This window comes from Cherax quadricarinatus, chromosome 24 (genome assembly GCF_038502225.1).
Source record: "Cherax quadricarinatus isolate ZL_2023a chromosome 24, ASM3850222v1, whole genome shotgun sequence".
Taxonomy (NCBI): domain Eukaryota; kingdom Metazoa; phylum Arthropoda; class Malacostraca; order Decapoda; family Parastacidae; genus Cherax; species Cherax quadricarinatus.
In genome coordinates, this window is record NC_091315.1 from 21,356,003 (window position 1) to 21,382,130 (window position 26,128).

The window sequence follows — 26,128 nt, forward strand, 5'->3', positions numbered from 1 at the left end:
AGTTAGCAATAGAACTTGGCATCAAAAAACAATAAAAAATTACAATACACACATAGTGCACTCATTACTTACCTTAAAATATTTGTAGTCTTAATCTAGGGTGAGATGAGTAGTATTTATTGTAAGAAATCAAGTGTGGTATGTATGGTAGTCAGCCAGGCTACCATACCAGCCCACCCCACCCACACATATATTCTATGATATTTAATCATCCCAGAGAGATGAAATGCATACAGTAGGGCCCCACTTATACGGCCGGTTAGGTTCCAGGCTGTTGCTGGAAAGCAGACATCGCCGGTAGGCAGAACGCCATTTTTTTCCATTTATAAATGCATATAAATGCCAGACAACAAGTTTACACTAAATTATATTAAGTTAGTAATAGAACTAGGCATTAAAAACACAAAGTAAAATACATTCACAGTACATTCATTACTTATCTTAAAGTATTTGTAATCTTAATGTAGGGAGAGAGGTGAGTAGTACTTATTTGTAGGAAGTCAGGTGCAAGTAGCCCAGGTGTAGGTAGCCCTGGCTCCCCATCTCATACTTAATATACGATATTTAAAACATCCCAGAGTTAAAATACACATACAGTACACTCATTATTTACCTTAAAATATGTGTAGTCTTAATATAGGAAGAGAGGTGAGAAGTATTTATTTGTAGGAAGTCAGTGTAGGTAGCCAGTAGGTGTAGCCCGCCTGGGCTACACCTACTGGCTACCTACACTGTGGCCCAGAGCCATATTATTAACATCGACATACCTTGTTCACTGAATTTAATCGTTTCTAACAACTACCTTTAGATGCCATCATAAATGAAGGGAGAAGTAATGAATAATTCATGCCAAAAATTGTAAACAAAAGCGGAGTGGGGGAGTGGCTGGGCCAAACGCAGATTCATACACATTTTCTCTGATGGCTGAACAGAGAAAACATAATGTCCTTCTGGCCAGAGGATATTATTATTATTATTATCATAATAAAAAGCACTAAACCCACAAGGGTAGTGAATTGCTATATATAGAGTGAAGGCATACGAAAAGAATATTTTTTCTACAGTTATCCCCCAGTTTGACTAGAGAAAACGTAATTCTTCCGACACTCCCTACACAGCTGCTTTGTAAACAAATCTCATATTTACATCAGTTTTTATTCTGAGTGTATGTATTATGCTTATATGCTATGTAACGGGTTTCATATATACAGGAGGGCCCCAATTATACAGCTGGTTAGGTTCCAGGCTACCGCCGTAAAGCGGAAACCGCCGTAAAGAGGAACACCCTTTTTTTCCACTTACAAATGCATACAAACACTAGATAACAAGTTTACACTAACATATATTAAGTTAGCAATGGAACCAGGCATCAAAAAACAATAAAAAAGTACAATACACACATAGTGCACTCATTACTTACCTTAAAATATTTATAGTCTTAATCTAGGGTGAGACAAGTAGTATTTATTGTAAGAAATCAAGTGTGGTATGTATGGTAGTCAGCCAGGCTACCATACCAGGCCACCCCACCCACACATACAATTCTATGATATTTAAGCATCCCAGAGCGATAAAATGTATATACAGTTCACTCATTACTTACCTTAAAATACAGTGGACCCCCGCATAGCGACTTTAATCCGTGCAAGAGGGCTCATTGTTATGCGAAATGATCGGTATGCGAATGAATTTTCCCCATAAGAAATAATGGAAATCAAATTAATCCGTGCAAGACACCCAAAAGTATGAAAAAAAAAATTTTACCACATGAAATGTTAATTTTAATACAAACTGAAAAAGGCATGCACAATTACATGACACTTACTTTTATTGAAGATCTGGTGATGATTGATGGGAGGGGAGAGAGAGTGTTAGTGTTTAGAAGGGGAATCCCCTTCCATTAAGACTTGAGGTGTCGAGTCCTTTTCTGGGGTTACTTCCCTTCTTCTTTTAATGCCACTAGGACCAGCTTCAGAGTCACTGGACTTCTTTCGCACAACATATCTGTCCATAGTGGCCTGTACCTCTCGTTCCTTTATGACTTCCCTAAAGTGTTTCACAACATTGTCAGTGTAATAATCACCAGCACGGCTTGCAATAGCTGTGTGAGGGTGATTTTCATCCATGAAGGTTTGCACTTCAAGCCACTTTGCACAGATTTCCTTAATCTTTGTAGTAGGCAATTTCTTCAATTTCTCTCTCCCCTCCTTCGAACCAGTTTCCTCAGGTCTGGCCTCTTGCTGTTGAAGTTGATCTATCAGCTCATCAGTGGTTAGTTCTTCATTGTCCTCCTCCACCAACTCTTCCACATCCTCCCCACTAACCTCCAACCCCAAGGACTTTCCCAATGCCACAATGGATTCCTCAACTGGCATAATCCTCTCAGGGTTAGCCTCAAACCCTTCAAAATCCCTTTTGTCTACACATTCTGGCCACAGTTTCTTCCAAGCAGAGTTCAAGGTCTTCTTAGTCACTCCCTCCCAAGCCTTACCTATAAGGTTTACACAATTGAGGATATTAAAGTGCTCTCTCCAAAACTCTCTTAGTCAGTTGAGTTTCTGAGGTCACTACAAAGCACCTTTCAAACAGAGCTTTTGTGTACAGTTTTTTGAAGTTTGCAATAACCTGCTGGTCCATGGGCTGCAGGAGAGGAGTGGTATTAGGAGGCAAAAACTTCACCTTAATGAATTTCATGTCCCCATAAAGTCGCTCTGCCACGTCTGTAGGATGACCAGGGGCATTGTCTAACACCAGGAGGCACTTAAGTTCTAATTTCTTTTCAGTTAGGTAATCTTTCACATTGGGGGCAAATGCATGGTGTAACCAGTCATAGAAAAAGTCCCTAGTGACCCATGCTTTACTGTTTGCCCTCCACAGCACACACAAATTCTCCTTGAGGACATTCTTTTGCCTGAACGGTCTGGGAGTTTCAGAGTGATACACTAATAAAAGCTTAACTTTGGAATCACCACTAGCATTGGAACACATCAACAAAGTAAGCCTGTCTTTCATAGGCTTATGTCCTGGGAGTGCCTTTTCCTCCTTAGTAATGTAGGTCCTGCTTGGCATTTTCTTCCAAAACAGGCCTGTTTCATCACAATTAAACACTTGTTCAGGTTTCAGTTCTTCACTGTCTATGTACTCCTTGAATTCCTGCACATATTTTTCAGCTGCTTTGTGGTCCGAACTGGCAGCCTCACCATGCCTTATCACACTATGTATGCCACTACGCTTCTTAAATCTCTCAAACCAACCTTTGCTGGCCTTAAATTCACTCACATCATCACTAGTTGCAGGCATTTTTTTAATTAAATCCTCATGCAACTTCCTAGCCTTTTCGCTTATGATCGCTTGAGAGACGCTATCTCCTGCTAGCTGTTTTTCATTTATCCACACCAATAAGAGTCTCTCAACATCTTCCATCACTTGCGATCTCTGTTTCGAAAACACAGTTAAACCTTTGGCAAGAACAGCTTCCTTGATTGCCTTTCTGCTGCCCACAATAGTAGCGATGGTTGATTTGGGTTTCTTGTACAACCTGGCCAGGTCGGCGACACGCACTCCACTTTCATACTTATCAATGATCTCTTTCTTCATCTCTATAGTAATTCTCACCCTTATTGCTGTAGGGTTGGCACTAGAAGCTTTCTTGGGGCCCATGGTCACTTATTTTGCAGATAAAATCACCAAAAACACTGTAATAATACGAAATGTTCCGATTGTATGCTTGGATGTTACCGCGGAGACTGGCTGGTAAACAATGCCACCGGCGGCACATGTGAGGCTGGCTAAGGGCGCACATTGGACGCGTCTCGGACGAAGAGCGGTGAGCGGGTTTTTGAGCGGTATGTGAGGCAAAATTTTTGAGATAAAAGTGAGCGGTATGCGGATTGAACGTTATGTGATGCCGACGGTATGTGGGGGTCCACTGTATAGGGTGAGATGAGTAGTATTTATTGTAAGAAATCAAGTGTGGTATGTATGGTAGTCAGCCGGGCTACCATACCAGGCCAACCCACCTACACATAATATTCTATTACATTTAAGCATCCCAGAGCGATAAAATGTATATACAGTTCACTCATTACTTACCTTAAAATATTTGTAGTCTTAATGTTATGTATCGTGTTTATTATATAATTTTGAAAAAATATCATAGATGGATTAATGAAAATGTGTATTTAACGTAATATACGACATTTAAATGAGACTCGATGATTATTATAATCATTACTAATATGACGCCTGGAGACATAAGACACTCGTACTGATTTTAATGTGTACCTGCACGCCAGCACAGTATGTAAGTTTATTTAAGTACAGGTATACATAAGTATAATTATCAGAGTATATATATAAAATATGATTATTATTATAATCAAAAAAGAAGCGCTACGCCACAAGGACTATACAGTATAAAATATGAAATAACTTTTAAAAACATTTGAAATTTTGGAGTTTCCAGACAAAATGGAGAGACTTAGTGCTTACCGAGCTCACGAAGAATGTAAACAAACAAGGTGGGGCGCGGTGACCGTATTAGAAAGTCAGGTGGGGGGAGCCATATAGCGAGTTTTGGTCATAATTTGAAATGACCGTATTAGCAGAACGCCGTAAAGTGAAACGCCGTAAAGTGGGGCCCTGCTGTAATTTTGAGGAAAATATCATAGATGGATTAATGAAAATGCCTATATTAATGTAAAATAAGACATTTAGTGTGCCCAAGAGTGATTATTATTACGTAGTATTGGCGTCATAAGTAGAGAGAGACTTAGCGATTTTAATGTGTACCTGCACACCAGCACAGTGTGTAAGTATATTTAGGTACAGGTACACATAAGTATAATTATCAGAGTACATATAAAATACGCAGTAACTTTAAAACACTTGAAATTTTGGAAAGTTTTCTGACATAACAGATGTGGTCATGGAGAATGTAAACAAACCGGGTGGGGCACACCGTATTTGAAAGACCGCTTGCCGTATAGCAAATTTTGGTCATAATTTGACATCTCCGTATTAGCGGAATGCCGTAAGGAGAAATGCCATAAAGTGGGGCCCTACTGTATACAGTTCACTCATTACTTACCTTAAAATATTTGTAGTCTTAATGTAGGGTCAGGGGTGAGTAAACGAGATAAAACGAATAAATGAAAGAGAGAGAGAGAATGAGAATGAATACATGAGAGAGGACAGGCGCAGAGTTATGTAAACAAACCAGGTGAACGTAAGTTTTATAAACAAAGTGTACACGTCTGGTTTGTGTACAAGTTACATCGTGTACAAGTTGTCTCTACATTGATACGGTAGAATAAATAAAGAAGAACACTCCCATTCTCGTGTATCACCATTTTTAGAAGAAATGACACTTTGAGTGAAGGCAATGGAAATAAGTCACTCTGACTTTTTTGGGTTATCCTAGGTTCTCTACACATATGCTGTTATGTATGATAATCTATGTAACTGTATTTGTGTATACCTGAATAAACTTACATACATATGAAAGGAATAATTTTCTACAGTTACCCCCAGTAACACATTTTCTCTTATATCAGACTAGAGAAAATGTTATTCTTGCCATCACTTGTACAAGTTATCTGGCTACCACATCTCATATTTATGTTTATATATTCTATTGTGAGGTATATTTATCATCTTTATATGTTATGTATCATGTGTATTATATAATTTTGAAAAAAATATCATAGATGGATTAATGAAAATGTGTATATTAACGTAATATATGACATTTAATGAGACTCAGTGATTGTTGTTATTATTATTATTTCTAATATGGCATCATTTGTGCAAGTCGTCTGGCTACCACATCTCATATTTATGTTTATTTATTCTACTGTGAAGTGTATTGATCATCTTTATATGTTATGCATCATGTTTATTATATAATTTTGAAAAAATATCATAGATGGATTAATGAAAATGTATATATTAACATAATATATGACATTTAAATGAGACTCGGTGATTATTATTATCATTACTAATATGATATCTCGAGATATAAGACATTCTTACTGATTTTAATGTGTACCTGCACACCAGCACAGTGTGTAAGTTTATTTAGGTACAGGTATACATAAGTATAATTATCAGAGTATATATAAAATATGAAATAACTTTTAAAAACACTTGAAATTTTGGAATTTCCAGATCTAATGGAGAGACTTAGTGCTTACGGATCTCAGAGAATGTAAACAAACCGGGTGGGGCGTGGTGACCGTATTAGAAAGTCAGGTGGGGGGAGTCATATAGCGAGTTTTGGTCATAATTTGAAATGACCGTATTAGCGAAACACCGTAAAGCAGGGCCCTACTGTATGACAAAACAGGAACTTTCTTTGATCCTTTGTATTCAGGTCTAAAAAGAAATCCTTGAATATTTCACTGGGGCCATCTTGTTAAGGTAATTCACATTCATTCCTTATTCTCGTAAAAATAACCCACATGACTTACTACCTCATAGGCAGCTGGTGTATAACTGAAGGAGCAGCACTAGGAATATTGGTGATGGTTGCAAAAAAGAGCAAGTAAAGACAGAAAAATACAAGTACAGTGGACCCTCGACCAACGATATTAATCCGTTCCTGAGAGCTCATCGTTAATCGAAATTATCATTAGTCGAGTTAATTTTCCCATAAGAAATAATGGAAATCAAATTAATCCGTGCAAGACACCCAAAAGTATTGAAAAAAAAAAATTTTACCACGTGAAATATTAATTTTAATACACACAAACTGAAGAAGACATGTACAATTACATGACACTTACCTTTATTGAAGAAATGGTGATGATTGATGGGATGGGAGGAGGGGAGACTGTGGATGGTGTTAGTGTTTAGAAGGGGAATCCCCTTCCATTAGGACTTGAGGTGTCAAGTCCTTTTCCGGGGTTGCTTCCCTTCTTTTAATGCCACTAGGGCCAGCTTGAGAGTCACTGGACCTCTGTCGCACAACATATCTGTCCATAGAGGCCTGTATCTCCCGTTCCTTTATGACATTCCTAAAGTGTTTCACAACATTGTCAGTGTCACAATTAAACACTTGTTCAGGTTTCAATTCTTCACTGTCTATGTACTCCTTGAATTCCTGCACATATTTTTCAGCTGCTTTTTGGTCCAAACTGGCAGCCTCACCATGCCTTATCACACTATGTATGCCACTACGATTCTTAAATCTCTCAAACCAACCTTTGCTGGCCTTAAATTCACTCACATCACCACTAGTTGCTGGCATTTTTCTAATTAAATCCTAATGCAACTTCCTAGCCTTTTCACATATGATCGCTTGAGAGAGGCTATCTCCTGCTATCTGTTTTTCGTTTATCCACACCAAAAACAGTCTCTCAACATCTTCTATCACTTGCGATCTCAGTTTTGAAAACATAGTTGCACCTTTGGCAAGAACAGCTTCTTTGATTGCCGTTTTCTTGGCCACAATAGTAGCGATGGTTGATTGGGGTTTTGTGTACAACCTGGCCAGCTCGGAGACACGCACTCCACTTTCATACTTAGCAATGATCTCTTTCTTCATATCCATAGTAATTATCACCCTTTTTGCTGTAGGGTTGGCACTAGAAGCTTTCTTTGGGCCCATGGTGACTTATTTTGCAGGTGCAATCACTAAAAACGATGTGATAATATGAAATGTTCTGATTGTATGTTTGGATGGGACCGCGGTGGCTGGCTGGCTTGAAAACACTGGCCACAAGTGGATGCGTCTCAGTCGGAACGAATCGTGTTGGTCGAGTTTTTTAGCGCTAGTTGAGGCAAAATTTTTGCGTTAAAATGTATCACTAGTCGGATTTAACGTTAGACGATGCCATCGTTGGTCGAGGGTCCACTGTACTGTCTATATGAAAAATATAAAGACATGAATGAATAAAAAAAAAAAGAGGAGAAAAGAAAAGAATAAACAAACATACCTGAAGAATTCTGTCAAATGGTTTCAGTATGCCAGACCTATCAGCTGGTCCACCTTTTCGTATTCTGTTGACATAAACCCCTTTCTCATAGAGGCCATCAGAAACACTAAAGCCAAAATCTTCATATACACGATCCTTCAACAGAGTCACTTGGTATACCTGTCCACCACCAGCTGTTAAAGTAGAAATACTTGTTGCATTTAAATGCTCATAAAAATGAAATTTTAAATTTAGAAACTTAAATACAAATATAACAGTCATAAAATTGAGAAATACAGGAGAGGCCCATCTGTATGTTTTTTAGGTTTCTATATGGTAAGCGAAAATCTCTGGTAGGTAGAAAAATGTTTTTTTTCATTATCGAATGATAAGATAGATAAGATAAAGTTTATTTCTTTGTAAAGGTTACAGTGTGTAATTACAATTTTGATTTGCCAAGTACAAAAACAGCCACTATCATGCTAGGGCATTTTGGGCAGACTAATCCTAATACATAGTAACTAATTAAAACTAGACATGATAATAAGTACATAGTAACTATACTTAAAACTAGATAAGTAGTAGTGGTTAACTGTTTTACAAACTTATTTCGACAATACAAATGTGAGGTAGTTAGGCGGAGTAAGGTTCTGTAACAATCTTGAAATTGCACACAAAATGTATATTACAAGTAATGGTTCAGGTAGTAATATTTTATGAATTGGCAGAATTAAATGCTTCTACAACACCTGATAACATGTTTACACTATGATATATTAAGTGCTCAATACAGCCAGACATAAAAAAAAAAATTACACAGTACATACAATACTTACCTTAAAATATGGTGCCAGTTGCCCTTTCCTAACACAAATGTATGAAAATGGCAAAACAGCAGTAAAAGTATTGAACATAATGAACAATGTACCTCTGTATGTATGTTCAAATTATAAAATAAAATAAAAAAATAAAAAAACTGAAAGTCAACAAAAACATGGAACACCGAAAAGAGGGTGTTGTATATGCGTTTGGCCCTCCTACGCCTTGAAAATTACGTACTTCATTTTTCATGCATCAACATATGTGTATGTGAAGAAATTGCTAGAGTTCTTTAATCTTTAAATTCAATTGCTGAATACATGTCCCAGTCACACAGACAAGTTAAGCAAAAGATTAGACAAAAAACAAAGTAAAAGTTAGAAAAATATATTTATGCATAATCGAAATAAAATATGCCCATGGCAAACAAACAATGTCAGAAAAACTTCCATACATTATAACATTTATACTTTATTCAATTTACCAGGCAATTCATTGTGCTAGCTTACCTATCTTCCAATGACTTGAACTCAGAAACAAAAATGTGGAAAAATAATGAGTATTACCTCTGCAAGCACATACGATCAAGAAAGCAGAAAATATGAGAGCTGAAAAGACAGAAATAAGCATAAGATATGAATGATGAAAAATGTGGAGATTAAAAAATGTGCATAAACCCAAGTATAATTAAAGGTAGCTAAAGTAAATGGGTATCAATGGAAGTACAGCCTCTCCTCACTTATCGACGTACTCGTTTACCGACAACTTGGAGTTACAACAGGCTCTCTGACGAGTCGGTATCGAATGCTGTACGAGAACTTGGGTCATGGAAACGGGCAGTGCAGCGTCTCAGCGTAAAGCATCTCGACCTCCTTCCTACAGCCACTCAGTACACTAGCTTTTAGTCTCCAAGACTACATATTTGTACAAATTTGTACTTTATTGTGCACAACATAGTGCAAGATAGCATTAGAAGTGCAGCAGCACTTGGAAGAGGAAAATGGAAGAAGTACAAAAGGAGTTCATTGTAAAAGCAATCAAGCAATCTCCAAGACTACATATTTCATCTATAAATTTGTACTTTATTGTGCACCCCATAGTATAAGATAAAGTACTAGTCACGGCATTATGCTGCCCTTCCCCACTCGTACCAAAACACAAACACATACCATGCAAGATTATATAATTTGCACACTTACTGAGGTTTTAATACATGGTGCTGCATCCTTTACACTTAATCACATCCCTCAGCTGTGTAAGAAGACTCTCACACAAACTCTTGAGGGTTTGGGGAGGTATATTATTCCATGCCTCGTGTAGAGAGGCCTCAAGCCACGGGATGGAACCGATATCCTTGCCCAGTACACTTCATTTCACAATTGACCAGAGATTCTCAATAGGGTTTAGGTCTGAGGAATTGCTTGGCCAGTCATTAAAGAGTCTCGGTTCACAGTCCTTAAGCCATTGAACTACAGATTTGGCAGTATGACATGGTGTACCATCCTGCATAAAAACTGCAGCCCCACACTTGCAAATGCCTCGGGTAAATTGTCACACAATAACTCCATGTAATTATACTGGTTCACACACTGGTTTTTGAGAAGCACACAATGAGTTCACCAACACTCTGAGCACTGAAACACCCCAAACCATGAGCAAGTTTGGGTATTTGGTGGTCCCACAGGTGTAGCGTGGGTCTAGCGGGTCACTACCTCTGGACCGGTACATGTCCCCCACGGTTACAGGTGATGGTGACGGTTGCTTCATCACTCCAAAGTACTTCAGACCACTGTTGAGGATTCCAGTGAAGATATTTCTTTGCATAATTCAGCCTACGTTTCTTCTGTGGCTTGGAGAGGATCAGTTTCTTAACTTGGCAGTGACTACTGTAGCCCAGTTCTGACACACGTCTGTTAACAGTTCCTACAGACACCTAACTGCTTCTTTAACACAGTTAAGGTATGAACAGATGTCTTCTTTGAGGGGCCAGGTCGAGGTTCGGAAGACAGAAACTCAATACCGCCACCAGCCTTGAAATGCTGCACCCAGTTCCTCACTGAATGCTCACACATACCAACATTTTCCACAATTTCTTTCGTCTGTTGCCCAGCTTTGTGAAGTCCTATGATTTGATCTATAGTTGCAGGTGTTAAAGACTTCCTTTTACCCATAATCAAACATGTATAGCCCCAAAACCAACGGGAACACTGGACAAAAGATGGGTCAAATGAGAGACAAAAGTGCAACACTTCCTCTCACCACAGCAGCCATGTGAGCACTGGAGTCACTGTGGAGTGTGGCAACAGGCCGTGATGTCATGCTAACGGATGCTATCCGGCATAATGCACTGACAAAAAAAGACCCCCCTTGTATGGTAGGCCTTTGATTTTTGTCACGGCATCATGCCAGGGCGCTCACCCGGTATAATGCAGTGACTAGTACTGTAGAGTTAGAAGTGCAGCAGCACTTGAAAGAGGAAAAACAAGAGGAAATTGGAAGAAGTACAAAAGAAGTTCACAGTAAAGGGGTTAGCTGGTGTGTTTGTCTGTGTGTTTGCAGTCTCAATGTCTCTCATGGCAGCTTAAGAAGTGATTAAACTCAGTGAACAAGGCATGTCGGTAGTAGTAGTAATAATAATCGCTCTGGAGTGCTTTAACCCTTTCACTGTCAGTGCCGTATAGGTATGGCTTACGAGCCAGTGTTGGTGCTGTATTAATACGCCAAAATTCTAGAAGCTTCAAATCTAGCAGAGAAAGCTGGTAGGCCTACATGTGAGAGAATGGGTTTGCATGGTCAGTGTGTGCAGTATAAAAAAAAAATCATGGCACCCATACTGCATTGTGGGAACGCCATTTCAGTAGTCTTTTTTCAGCATGCCTAGTGGTAAGACATACATATCTGACTCCCCGGTGAATCTGGGACTCTCCTCGTCCCAAGTGATAATTCTAATACAGATGAAAGTGTCAGTGAAGATGAATTTCATGGTTTTGAGGAGTTTGTGACCAAAAGCAATGCCCAGGATACCAGAAACAGTGCTAAAAACCCAGACAACCATCAACCTAGGATAACCCAAAAAAGTCAAAGTGACTTATTTCTATGTGGGTGGTGGGGAAGACACCATGCTTGTTGGGGAACACAGTGTGGGTAATTGGTGGTGGTGGTTGTGCAATGCATCACTGTGACACCAGCCATGCTGCTCTCAGTACATCCACAACAAAGGCCACTCACATACAACAACAACCTTCCACAAGTTGTATCAGTTCTAGGAATGTGTCCAGTGAATATATGTGTATATATATATATTATAGAACAATAGTAACAAACTACTTTTTTATTGTCGGTTTGTGTCAACAGGTTTTGTAAACGTTGTAATGATGATAATATTTGTGCAGTTACTGTGTTGCATACAATGAGTGGACATACAGTGGAACCTCAGTTTCGTGATTACTTTGTTCCAGAAAGTCTGACGAAACCTGAATTGTATGAAAACTAAAACAATGTTTCCGATAAGAATTGATGTAAATCCAATTAAGCCGTTCCAGACACCCAAAAATATTAACAAAAAATACATTTTATATAGAACAACTATAGTGTTACATACAGAAAACAGTGAGAAATAAATATGACTAATGAAATGGATAAATGAACATTTAACATCACTTTTACCTTTATTGAAGACACTTGTTGGCATATGGAGGACAGTGAGGAGAGGTTATTGTTTGGAAGGGGAATCCCCTTCCATAAGGACTTCGAGTATCAAGGCCTTATCTGGGGTTACTTCCCTTCTTTGTCTTTTACTGGCACTAGGACCAGCTTGAGGCTCACTGTACCCCTGTTGCACAAAAAATCTGTCCAGAGAGGTCTGTTTCTATCATGTTTCTCCCCTTCTTTATCAAAGGGCCTGCATTCGGAACTTTCTTTGGCCCATGGTGGCTTATTTAACATTCGCACTCAATAAACAAGCACAAAAACAATGGATTATTACAAAATGTTTCGGCTGAACGCGTGGGGTGATGCTCACTCAATGATAAACAAAGGCAGACTGAATCACTCGGCACTTGAGTGGCCGAGTGATGCAGGCTGGCAGGCGGATGCGTTTGGTACAGACCATTGTCAACTCTATGACAACTGAGGTGATGTACAAAAACTGGGACAAAATTTCGACAGTCGTCGAAAACCGAATCCTACGAAAATGAAGGTTACACTGTATATACATTACACATTATATCGGTCTCACAGGCCACAAAAGTTACTTGAAAAAATAAAATACAGTGGTACCTCGGGATACAAACTTGAACAATTACGTAAGTGTATTTTTGTAAGTGCTTTTGTATGTGTATTTCTGTGGGTTTGACATGGATTAATCTACTTTACATTATTCCTTATGGGAACAAATTCGTTCAGTACTTGAACAGATCAGCGCTCGAACAACCTTCTGGAACGAATCAGGTTCGTATCCCGAGGTACCACTGTATTAAAAAATAAAAGAAAAAATAGAATACAGGTACCATCCGACTTACGACCAAGCTTGGTTCCGACCAACCGGTTGTAAGTCAAAATGGACGTAAGTCGAACCTTACTACTGAATATAAGTATCATATTATTGTAATGATTTTATTTTATTGTCTTATTTTGGTATTTAATGGTTTACTTTAATTTTTATGCTGTTAGTACTGTATTTTATAATGTAAGGTTGAGAAGAAACACTGTATACAACACAAACAGTTGCTTATTTCCTAGAACATTTGCATACAAAACATGGTTGTAAGTCAAGTGGTCGTATGTCGAGCAGGTCGTAAGTCAGATGGTAGGTGTAAATTTAAAAATATTACAGAGCAGCAGTCGCCGATGTTGTGGTAAGAGGTTCACTTTCTCACAGCTTCATGCTTCTATATCTCAGTAAGTACTGATCACAATTTTTTTTGTGTTTATTTTAACCCTTTCAGGGTCCAGAGGCAAAATTTCAAAGTGTGCATCAGGGTCCAAGAATTTAAAAAAAAAAAAAAAAAAAAAAATTCTTATGAAATAGTAGAGAATCTTTTTCTGAAGGTAATAAAACAAAAAGTACAAAATTTGATGGAAAACTGACGAAATTATGCTCTCGCAAATTTTGATGTGTCAGTGATATTTACACATCGTCGATTTTGCCAACTTTGACTCCCATTTTAGGCCAATTACATTATTCCAGTCGACCAAGTTCTTAGCTATTTCACTAGTATTGCTTCTATTCTATCGATTGAGCACAAGAAATAGCCAAGTCAACTGTTTCAACTACAAAATAAAGTGATCGGAAATTGGTAATATGGCTAATTTAACACAAAGTTCAAAATATTCCAATTTCAATATAGGGTCCAGAATAAACAATGTAGGCATTCCTGGCACTAAACTAACATTTCCTCTGTTCATTAGTTATGTTTTGAGGCTTTACAAATGAATTCCATTTTGACTTTTTATTCACATAATGAATTTTTATTCAAACCAAAAAATAGAAGATTTACTGTTATGCAATATTGTAATAATCGTATAAATAATATCACCACATTTGTGAACGTATATCAGACCGACCAGCTGGCGTGTATTAGACATGTGAGGTTATTTGTTTACTCTTGAACATCGACAAAAATTTAACATTTCCACTACTTTGAGCTCAGTTTCAAGTCATTTCCAGTACTGAAACCAATCAAAATCATATCTATTTCTGTAACATATCTTCCATTCTATCAAGTGAGACCAAGAAATTGCAAATACAACTATAAAAAACATACGAAAAAACACTGCAAAGTCGCTGTTTTAACCGAAAATTAGTCTCAGTTTTTTTCTCTCATTATGCACTGTGTGCTGCAGGATTTGTTTTATGTGGTGCACACATACCACATAGATGTATTCTCTCATATCTAGGCCCAAATTTACCGCTCACAGCTTATCAGAGTGAGCTGAGCTCATGGCATAGATCTATGGTTTGGACCCTCAACTCAAAGCCGTAGAACTATGACACGGACACTGAAAGGGTTAAAAAAATCAGAAAAATATTCTTAAGATTTTTTTCGAATATTTTTCAACACTGAGAGCGAGCTTAGGATCACAGGTCTTGACAGTGAAAGGATTAAATGTCAGCTCCTAAACTTATACGAAATACGTATGACATTTAACCCTTTGAGGGTCGACAGGCCCTCTCCGAAACTCGTTCTCAGGGTCGGCCAAATTTAAAAAAAAAAAAAATTATTTTCTCTTATGAAAAGATAGAGAATCTTTTCCCGATCATAACGACACCAAAAGTTTGAAATTTGATAGAAAACTTACGGAATTATGCTCTCGCAAAGTTAGCGGTCTCGGCGATGTTTACGGATCGGCGATTTTGCCCACTTTGAGCCCCATTTTCGGCCAATTTCACTGTACTAGTCGACAAAAAACATGAATATTTCGCTAGAACTCCATTTTTTCTATCGAATGGGTGCAAGAAACCACCCATTTATAAGTTCAACTATCCAGTACAGTGGTCAGAATTTAGCAATTTTGCCAATTTCACACAAATTTCAAAAGATGCCAATTTCGGAATAGGGTCCAGAATAAACAAGAAAGACATTCCTGGCACTAAAATGACATTTCCTCTAGTCATTAGTCACGTCTCAAGGCCCCTCTTATATTCTTTTGCTTTCCACTTTGAATTTTTATTCTCACAAAAAATATAAGATTTACTGTTATGCAGACTACTGCATTAGTGTAAAAAATGGTATAAATATTATTGGTGCACTTGTGAAAGAATATTAGACTCACCAGTTGACGTGTATTGCACGCTTGGCACGATTTGTTTACTTTTGAAGTTTGGTAAAAATCGAACATTTCTGCTACTTTGAGCTCAATTTCAAGGCACCTTTCATTGTAAAACCAGTCAAAATCATCTCAATTTCAGTAATATGTCTTCCATTCTATAAAATGAGACCAAGAAAACTAGAATACAACAATAAATACTATACGAAAATACACTGCAAAGTCGCTGATTTATTAAAAAAAAATGGAAAAAGTTTTTTTTTCCTCATTATGCACCGTGTGCTGCAGGATTTTTTTTAGACTGTGCACACTGACCACATAGACCCATTCTTTCATATGAAGGCCTACCAGCTTTCTTCCACTAGATTTGAGGTCGCTAGAATTTATGAGTACTAGTACGTCAAAAACCCCTACGCGTAAGACGTACTAGTACGACGAAAACCCTCAAAGGGTTAAAGCACTCCAGAGTGATTATTAATTATTATTACCATCGACATACCTTGTTCACTGAGTTTAATCTTTTCTTAAGATGCCATGAGAGACAGAGAGATGAACACACCAGCTAACCCCTTTACTGTGAACTTCTTTTGTACTTCCTCCATTCTTTCTTCTTCCTCTTTGTACAATACTCACCTCTCACCCTACATTAGGACTACAAATATTTTAAGGTAAGTAATGAGTGTACTGTATATGCATTTTACTCTTTTATTGTTTTCTGTAATATGTAAGAGTTATGAAAATTAAAACAAAGTTATCAAGTTGGAGTTTCCTTTTTATTTTTTTATTTTTAATATACGTATTTAATTCACCATTTGGCATAGTTACAAAGTGGACGGAGCTAGCTATAGCAGAGAGAGAGAAGTGACCAGTGTCTCAGTAACTCATGACTGCCCATGACGCATGAAGAAGTGTGCCTCTCGGCACTATAAAATATTGTATAATTATACTATTACTACCAATAAAGGTTATCTAACTGTCATATTTATTACAGAATAATATTAGGTATAACATAAATAACATAGAAGCATGATAAAGACACCCAAATTAATAAAAACTGACATTATACGAAAGAGATATTGAAGGGTGGGCGGCGGGGAGGGATTAAAAAAAAAAAGTGACTACAATCATTAGAAAAAACGTTACATGCTATGCACCTGAAGGGTAACTTTAGAAGATCAATCTTATCCTATGCAAAAACTGAAAAATAGTGCAGTTTTCTATAAAAAAAAAAAAAGCGATCAGCTATGCGCGCGTTTCCTGGAATATCTCGGAAGTAAGTTATTGACCTATTTCATGTTGCATTACCGTTAATAATGAATGGATTGAGAGGATTTTCACAGCAAAATTAAAACAATGTTTTAATTTTGCTGTGAAAATCTTCTCAATGTTTTAATTTTGAGTAGTGACATTTTTGAAGTATCAGTAAGGGGTGATTCCTTGATTAGCGATGAATTTGTTTACAGATGTGGTCTAAGGAACAGAACTCTGTGGGTAAGTGAGGAGAGGCTTTACTCAAGAATCAAGTGGGCAAATGGTTTACTTCACTACAATAATCATAATCTCTATTTCAGCATGATACAAAGTTTGTACAGAGATGGGTGACATTTAGGTGTGCATACAGAAAGTCCATTGTTATGCAGAGCATTTCAGGCTAAATAGGCAACAACGACAGTAGACCGTTATATTAAATGGACTTATTTGCCACGTTTTGGTTATTGCACTACTGAAAAATTGCGGCACAATTTTATACAACACTTTGTAAAATTAACTTTACATGGTTCCATTTGAGGGCATGGAAAAAATTTCCCCAGCTCAAGCTGCCACCTTGTTGTGGGTCAGTGGGAGAGACCTCCTGCCATCCCCTGTCACCCCCGACACACCCATCCCAGCCTTCGTGAATACCATTCAGTTCCATTCTGTATTAGAAGCTAGCTGTGTTGGTGAATTATGTTTTCATCTTTTAATTACCGTACCTTGTATCTGCCAGGCAATCATGGCACCCAATAGGCATACCAGTGTTGCTGAAGAAAATAGAGGTATTAGACAAGAGATAGCCTTTGGCTGTAATGAAGCGTCACTGTACAATTAAAAAGAATGAGGTACACCTACCATCCGACTTACGACCGAGTTCTGTTCCGAGAAACCGGTTGTAAGTCAAAATGGTCGTAAGTTGAACTTTACTACTGAATATCAACAAAACATTTTTGTAATGACTTTATTTTATTGTTTTATTTTAGTATTTCATGTTTTACTTTACTTTTTCTGTTGTTAGTACTGTATTTTATACTGTAATGTTTAGGATAAACACTGTGTACAACACAAATAGTTGTTTATTTCCCAGAAATTTGGCATAAAAAAACATGGTCATAAGTCGAGTAGGTCGTAAGTCGGATGGTAGGTGTATATATGTATATGAGTTTGTGTGATGAATAACTGACTGACTTGACTGATTTACTGACTGACCAGACTGATTTTCTGAATGACTGACTTGACTAATTTAAAATTAGACTTTTTCACTGAAGACCTGAAATGGTGTCTAGAGCAGCTGATACCTTACCATCAGTTGTATAATGTACTGCGGGGTAAAACAGAACAGAAATCCATTACAGAATTTATGCACACTCCAGTACAAACATCAACTTCAGTACCAGAACTTCTACCAACCACCTCAGCCCAGTAGAGCCACAGCATAACTCTCCACTCTCTCTTCATGCCTAGCCAGCCCCATCATTATATGATTAGTTTTGCTGATGATACAATGATTCACACCACCGGATTCTCCAACACCCAAAACATCCTTAACCATGTACTAGCCTCGTGTCAGGACCTGGGTTTGATAATCTCTACTGATAAAACAAAGATACTCAATAGGCGTCCTCCTCGACAGAGAGGCACAGTTCGCCAGATCCGGTTGCATGATGGGTCTCTCCTAGAATATGTAACTAGATACAGGCATCTAAGCTTTTAGGTCCCACTACTTGTACCTGTTGTGATGAGACTTAGTCGCCAATACAAAGAAAGGCTGAGAGCACTTAGAGTTGTGGCAGAGTTTCACCCCAGGTATGGTGCTAATGCCAAAATTGTGAAAATGATGCATCTTGCTTATATTAGATCACTGGTTGATTATCCTGCATCACTACTTGCTCTTGTGTCAAACTGGAAGCTTGGAGGGCTGGAAAAACTGCAGAATGAAGCAATGATCATTTTAGGATGTCCTCATACTGCCAAAATTTTAAAATATGCAGAAAGAACTTGATATTCCAAGCATCAGAGATCATGTTACTGAAACAAATATCCTAACTGGGGTTAATATGCTCAGGTAAGCCCATTCAAACCCTTGCACAGAAGCCCTACAAACCTTCCTCGGCACTGGTGAACACCCGTCCAGATGGATTGAAAAAACTGAAACCAACCTCCGCATGAATCAGATACATGATCAATGTCAACCAAGGCAACAGCAGCACTTCTCTGCTCCATGGAATATTACCCCATTCCGAACTACCATCCTTCCATTCCCCCCAAAATACTTCTTAAATCACAACCAAAGCTTTGCCTTGAAGCCAAACATGAGGCCTTAAGCTGTATCGATAACTTAGTCACACAGCACACTCTTTCACAAACTATTTACTTTGATGGTTCTGTTCACCAATCCACTGGTGCAGCTGGTAGTGCTGCTGTTGTCATACAGAGTGATGACTCTCTTAAAGAAACTGGAGCACGCATCAATAACTGGCCCTCTACCCTTCAGACAGACCTGTTTGCCATACTCCTTGCACTTAAATGCATTCATGTATCTAAGGTTGACACTTTAACTGTAACTGATTCTCTGTCATCCATAAATGCTCTCAACTCGTTAAGTATCAATTGTGGCATGCTTATGTCAGAAGCCAGACACAGGTATGTGGAGTCAGAGTGCACAATGCTGTTGATTCCATCTCAATTGGTCTTCAGATGCATGATAGAACTGATAAATTGGCCAAGCTGTATGCTTTCAAAGAGGGGGTAGATTACAATCTTGGCTTGTCAGTTAAGAGTTTGAGAATAATATGCAAAGAACTTCAACTGAATTTTATTGACTTAAGACTCAGGGAGATTGACACCAGTCAGTCCATCTATCATCATTCTATCATGCAGGAGGAGCCACATGTCTATGGTGCATCCAACAAAATAAGCAGACTCTTGGATGTCACTACTGCCCGGCTCCGGCTGGATTACAAGTACAGTATCTTTGGCAGGTTAAATCACCACCACCAGATGTAAACCAAACGAAATGCAAACTTTGCTAGATGGACTATTGTCACACCCTGTGTCATTATGTACTGGAGTGTGATAAAATTAATGAATTCAGAGACAACTCACTCAGAAATGTTCAAGATATATCAAGTATTTTATCCAGTGGTATATTACAGACCATTCTGGAAAAATACCCTAACTTTGCTCCCTGTAAATAAAGCATTACCACATGTGTGTGTGTGTGTGTGTGTGTGTGTGTGTGTGTGTGTGTGTGTGTGTGTGTGTGTGTGTGTGTGTGTGTTTGTGTGTGTACTCACTTAATTGCTCACCTAATTGTGGTTGCAGGGGTCGAGACTCAGCTCCTAGCCCCTCCTCTTCATTGATTGCTACTAGGTCTTCTCTCTCTCTCTCTCTCTCTCTCTGCTTCCTGAGCTTTGTCATACCTCGTCTTAAAGCTATGTATGGTTCCTGCCTCCACTACATCACTTGCTAGGCTATTCCACTTCCTGATGACTCTATGAAGAAATACTTCCTAACATCCCTGTGACTCGCCTGAGTCTTCAGCTTCCAATTGTGACCCCTTGTTTCTGTGTCCCCTCTCTGGAACATCCTGTCTCTGTCCACCTTATCTATTCAACGCAGTATCTTGTATGTTGTTATCATGTCTCCCCTGACCCTTCTGTCCTCCAGTGTCATCAGTGCAATTTCCCTCAACCTTTCATCGTAGCACACAGGATTTGCCTTCCATGAATCCATGCTGGTTGTTGTTTATAATCTTGTTCAGTTCCAGGTACTCCACCACTCTCCTCCTGATAATCTTCTCCATGACTCTGCATATTATACACATCAGTGACTGGTCTGTAGTTTAGTGCCTTGTTTCTGTCTCCTGTCTTAAAAATGTGGACTACATTTGCCGTCTTCCATACCTCAGGTAGTTGCCCAGTGTGTGTACTCACCTAATTGTGGTTGCAGGGGTCGAAACTCAGCTCCTGGCCCTGCCTTTTCACTGATCGATACTAGGTCCTCTCTCTCTCTCTCTCTGCTCCTTGAGCTTTGTCATACCTCGTCTTAAAGCTATGTATTGTTCCTGCCTCCACTACATCACTTGCTAGACTATTCCACTTCCTGACAACTCTATGACTGAAGAAATACTTCCTAACATCCCACTGACTCGTCTGAGTCTTCAGCCTCCAATTGTGACCCCTTGATTCTGTGTCCCCTCTCTGGAACATCCTGTCTCTATCCACCTTATCTATTCCATGTAGTATTCTGTATGCCATTATCATGTCTCCCCTGACCCTCATGTCCTCCAGTGTCGTTAGGCCGATTTCCCTCAATCTTTCTTCACAGGACACTCCCTGAGCTCTAGAACTAGCCTTGTTGCAAACCTTGGCCTTTTCTCTAATTTCTTGACGTGCTTGACCAGGTGTGGGTTCCAAACTGGTGCTGCATACTCCAGTAAAGGCCTGGCATACAAAGTGTACAGTGACTTGAACGATTCCTTACTAACATGTCGGAACGCTATTCTCAGGTTTGCCAGGCGCCCATATGCTGCAGCAGTTATCTGGTTGATGTGTGCTTCCAGAGAGGTGCTTGGTGTTATGCTCCTCCCAAGATCTTTCTCCTTGAGTGAGGTTTGCAGTCTTTGTCCACCTAGCCTATACTCTGTCTGCAGCCTTCTTTGCCCTTCCCCAATCTCCATGACTTTGCATTTGACAGGGTTGAATTCGAGAAACCAATTGCTGGACAATGTGTCCAGCCTGTCCAGGTCTCTGTAGTCCTGCTGGATCCTCATCTGATTTAATTCTTCTAATTAACTTCACATCATTTGCAAACAGGGACACTTCAGAGTCTATCCCTTCCACCATGTCATTCACATATACCAAAAATAGCACTGGTCCTCGGACTGACCCCTGTGGGACCCCACTCGTCATAGGTGCACACTGTGATACCTCATCCCGTACCATGAATCAGTGTTGCCTCCTTGTCAGGTATTCTCTGATTCACTGCAGTGCCCTTCCTGTTATACATGCCTGATCCTCCAGCTTCTGCTCTAATCTCTTGTGAGGAACTGTGTCGAAGGCCTTCCTGCACTCCAGGAAAATGCAATCAACCCACCTTTCTCTCTCGTGTCTTACTTCTGTTACTTTGTCATAAAACTCCAGAAGGTTTGTGACACAGGATTTGCCTTCCATGAATCCGTGCTGGTTGTCATTTATAATCTTGTTCAGTTCCAGGTGCTCCACCACTCTCCTCCTGATAATCTTCTCCATGACTCTGCATACTATACATGTCAGTGACTGGTCTGTAGTTTAGTGCCTCGTTTCTGTCTCCTTTCTTAAAAATGCGGACTACATTTGCCGTCTTCCATACCTCAGGTAGTTGCCGAGTTTCAAGGGATATGTTGAAGATTGTGCTTAGTGGCACATACAGCATCTTTGCTCCTTCTCTAAGGACTCACAAGGAAATGTTGTCTGGTCCCATCGCCTTTGAGGTATCAAGGTCACTTAGCAGCTTCTGCACATCCTCCTCAGTTGTGTTTATGCCATCCAACACTTGTTGGTATATTCCCTGTTGGTGTTTCACTCTGTGCTGTCTTCTCAGAGCCCTTCCTATCTCTACTGTAACTACTTCCTTGAATCTCATGTTGAGCTCCTCACATACCTCTTGATCATTTCTTTTGTGTGTGTGTGTGTGTGTGTGTGTGTGTGTGTGTGTGTGTGTGTGTGTGTGTGTGTGTGTGTGTGTGTGTGTGTGTGTGTGAGAGAGAGAGAGAGAGAGAGAGAGAGGGGGAGAGAGAGAGGGGGAGAGAGGGGAGAGAGGAGAGGGGAGAGGGGAGAGGGGAGGGGAGAGGGAGGGGAGGGGAGAGAGAGAGGGGAGAGAGAGGGGAGAGAGGGGAGAGAGAGGGGGGAGAGAGAGGGGAGAGAGAGAGGGGAGAGAGGAGAGGGGAGAGAGAGAGAGAGAGAGGGGAGAGAGAGAGAGAGAGAGAGAGGGGAGAGAGAGAGAGAGGGGAGAGAGAGAGAGGGGGAGAGAGAGGGGGAGGGGAGAGAGAGAGGGGGAGAGAGGGAGGGGGAGGGGAGGGAGGGGAGGGGAGGAGGGAGGGAGGAGGGAGGGAGAGGAGGGAGGAGGGAAGGAGGGAGAGAGGGAGAGAGAGAGGGAGAGAGAGGGAGAGGGAGGGAGGGAGGGAGGTAGGGAGGTAGGTAGGTAGGTAGGTAGGTAGGTAGGTAGGTAGGTAGGTAGGTAGGTAGGTAGGTAGGTAGGTAGGTAGGAGAGGAGAGGAGTCCACATGCACAACCTGGTTACGGGAAAGATGTAATTGGCCAGCTCTTTGCTCTGAGCTCGCCACCACCGATTGGAATGCTCTTCTCCGAGGGGATGTTGACAGCCAAGTGAAAGCCTTCACTGGACACATCCTTAATCTACAACAAGAACACATTCCTCACTGGCAATATGTGACAAAGCTTACAGATCAGCCTTGGTTTGGCTTTCGTTGTAGAGAGGCTGCTACTGTTAAGTACAAAGCATGGCGAAGGTATAAGAGACATTCTACCACCTATAACAGGAACTTGCACAGGCAAGCCTGTAGGCATATGGGTGACGTTCAAAAGTGGGCCATTGCTAAATGGGAGGTGGACACTAAAAGAAAGCTAGCATCAGGTAGGGTAGGCTCCAAAACCTGGTGGTCCCTGGTCAAAGACAGACAAGGTTATCTGCCTGATGAACTCATTCCACCTCTAAATCGACAGGATGGGACCACCTCTACTAGTAGTCAAGAGAAGGCGGACCTCTTTGCTGAACACTTTGCTACCAAAATGCAAGTTCCTGATCCAGCAAGGGACCCTCCTTGGCTAGTTGCAAGAACTGTCAAAACTGTCAGTGGTGACAATAAGGCAGGAGGAGGTGCATTTCCTTCTTAAATCGCTTGACCAAGAAAAGGCTGTGGGCCCAGACAAGTTGAACCCAAGATTGCTGAGAAGATGTGCAGACCAGCTAGCAGCACCTCTAACTCGCATCTTTCAGCACTGCCTAGTACAGTGTAAATGGCCCTCTCTATGGAAAGAGGCAAATGTAGTCCCTGTTCACAAAAAGAAGAGCAGAGCAGAAATCAGCAACTACAGACCAGTGTCACTCCTGTCAATCACTGGTAAGATCCTTGAGACAATAATCTCAAGACAAATGACAGAGTTTTTTGACTACCACTCACTACTTTGTGATCGTCAATATGACTTCAGGAAAGGTTACTCTGCTGCTGATCTGTTGTTAAACCTCTCCACTAAGTGGCACCAGTCACTGGATGAATCCAAAGTCAGCTGTGTGGTAGCACTGGATATTGCTGGCACTTTCGACCGGGTGTGGCACCAGGGCCTCTTAGCAAAACTTCAAGCACTGGGAATTGCAGGCTCTACGTTATGTCTCCTCAGTGATTACCTTCATGGTAGATCTCTAAGTGTTAGTTCTCAATGGAATGGAATCAGCAAGACATCCTATTGGGGCAAGTGTTCCACAAAGAAGCATACTGGGACCATTGTTATGGAATGTCTACTTCAACGACCTTCTTCATCTCATCCCAGAATCACATGCATATGCAGACGACTGTACACTGACATTCACTTATCCATGAGAAGAAATGCCAGCTGCTCTAAGCTACATCAATCACCAGCTGAGAGCTATATCAGCTTGGGGAAATAGATGGCAAGTAACATTTGCACCTGAGAAAACGCAAATGATGATCGTCTCTAGGTAACATGATGGCAATGCTGGTGCAGTAGTAAGGATGAATGGGAGGGTGTTGGCACCTGGAGAAGAAGTTGATATCCTTGGGGTGAAATTTGACTCCAAACTAACCATGAAGAACCATGTTGTAAATCTTGCAAACAAGGCAGCCAGGAAGCTTACAGCACTTCGCCATATCTCGCATCTGCTTGACAGTAGGGGTTGCAAGATTCTGTACGAGGCACAAGTACGCTCACATCTTGAGTATGCTCCACTTTCTTGGTTTGCCTGCCCCCCCCTCTCATCTGCGACTGCTTGACAGAGTAGAGAACAGAGCAAGACGTCTCATCTCTCACCTGGACCCATCCTGGATAGATCTGTCATTTCAGCAGAGCCTTCAACATAGGAGGGATGTGGGTGGCCTTATTGTTATGTATAAGGCCAATATTGTCAAAGTACCACACTTGGATCCACTTCGAGAACAGCGTGAAACAAGCTTTTATGCCACAAGATGGGCAGAAAGCAGCAACTTCACTCTGGCTGTACCCTTCTCCAGAACATCACTCCATCTGAGATCATATATACCCAGGATGACTCGAGTATGGAACACATTCGTACAGCATAATGATGTCAACGAGATAAAGTCAGTTGATCACATGAAAATGCTGGCCCACAGATGGCTCCAACTTCATCGTGTACCCTACTTCTATGTCTCATAACAATAAAAATGCTTTCAAATGAGCTGATGTAGGTAACAGCTCTTAGCTTGCCAATAAAGTTAGGAATCCTTAACCTGTAAATAGCTTGTCAATAAAGCTAGGGATCCTTAACCTTGTCAAACCCTGTGTAAAAAAAGAGAGAGAGAGACAAAGACAGAGACAGACAGACAGACAGACAGACAGACAGACAGACAGACACACAGACACACACACACACAGACACACACACACACACACACACACACACACACACACACACACACACACACAGACTCTGAGGTGTCCCTGTTTGCAGATGACGTGAAGTTGATGAGAAGAATACACTCGATCGAAGACCAGGCAGAACTACAAAGGGATCTGGACAGGCTGCAGACCTGGTCCAGCAATTGGCTCCTGGAGTTCAATCCCACCAAGTGCAAAGTCATGAAGATTGGGGAAGGGCAAAGAAGGCCGCAGACGGAGTACAGTCTAGGGGGTCAGAGACTACAAACCTCACTCAAGGAAAAAGATCTTGGGGTGAGTATAACACCAGGCACATCTCCTGAAGCGCACATCAACCAAATAACTGCTGCAGCATATGGGCGCCTAGCAAACCTCAGAACAGCATTTCGACATCTTAATAAGGAATCGTTCAGGACCCTGTACACCGTATACGTTAGGCCCATATTGGAGTATGCGGCACCAGTTTGGAACCCACACCTAGCCAAGCACGTAAAGAAACTAGAGAAAGTGCAAAGGTTTGCAACAAGACTAGTCCCAGAGCTAAGAGGTATGTCCTACGAGGAGAGGTTAAGGGAAATCAACCTGACGACACTGGAGTACAGGAGAGATAGGGGGGACATGGTAACGACATACAAAATACTGAGGGGAATTGACAAGGTGGACAAAGACAGGATGTTCCAGAGATTGGACACAGTAACAAGGGGACACAGTTGGAAGCTGAAGACACAGATGAAT

The 26,128-nt window shown here is 40.4% G+C and overlaps 1 protein-coding gene across 1 annotated transcript in view; it reads right to left on the minus strand.

Moving 5' to 3' along the window:
- The window catches only part of Grip (Glutamate receptor interacting protein), a 113,962-nt gene that overhangs the window by 14,994 nt on the left and 72,840 nt on the right, over positions 1 to 26,128 (minus strand). Inside the window, exon 16 of the mRNA XM_070088483.1 lies at positions 7,941 to 8,113. Within this exon, the coding sequence (XP_069944584.1) occupies positions 7,941 to 8,113 (173 nt within the window). The remainder of the gene's footprint in view (positions 1 to 7,940; positions 8,114 to 26,128) is intronic.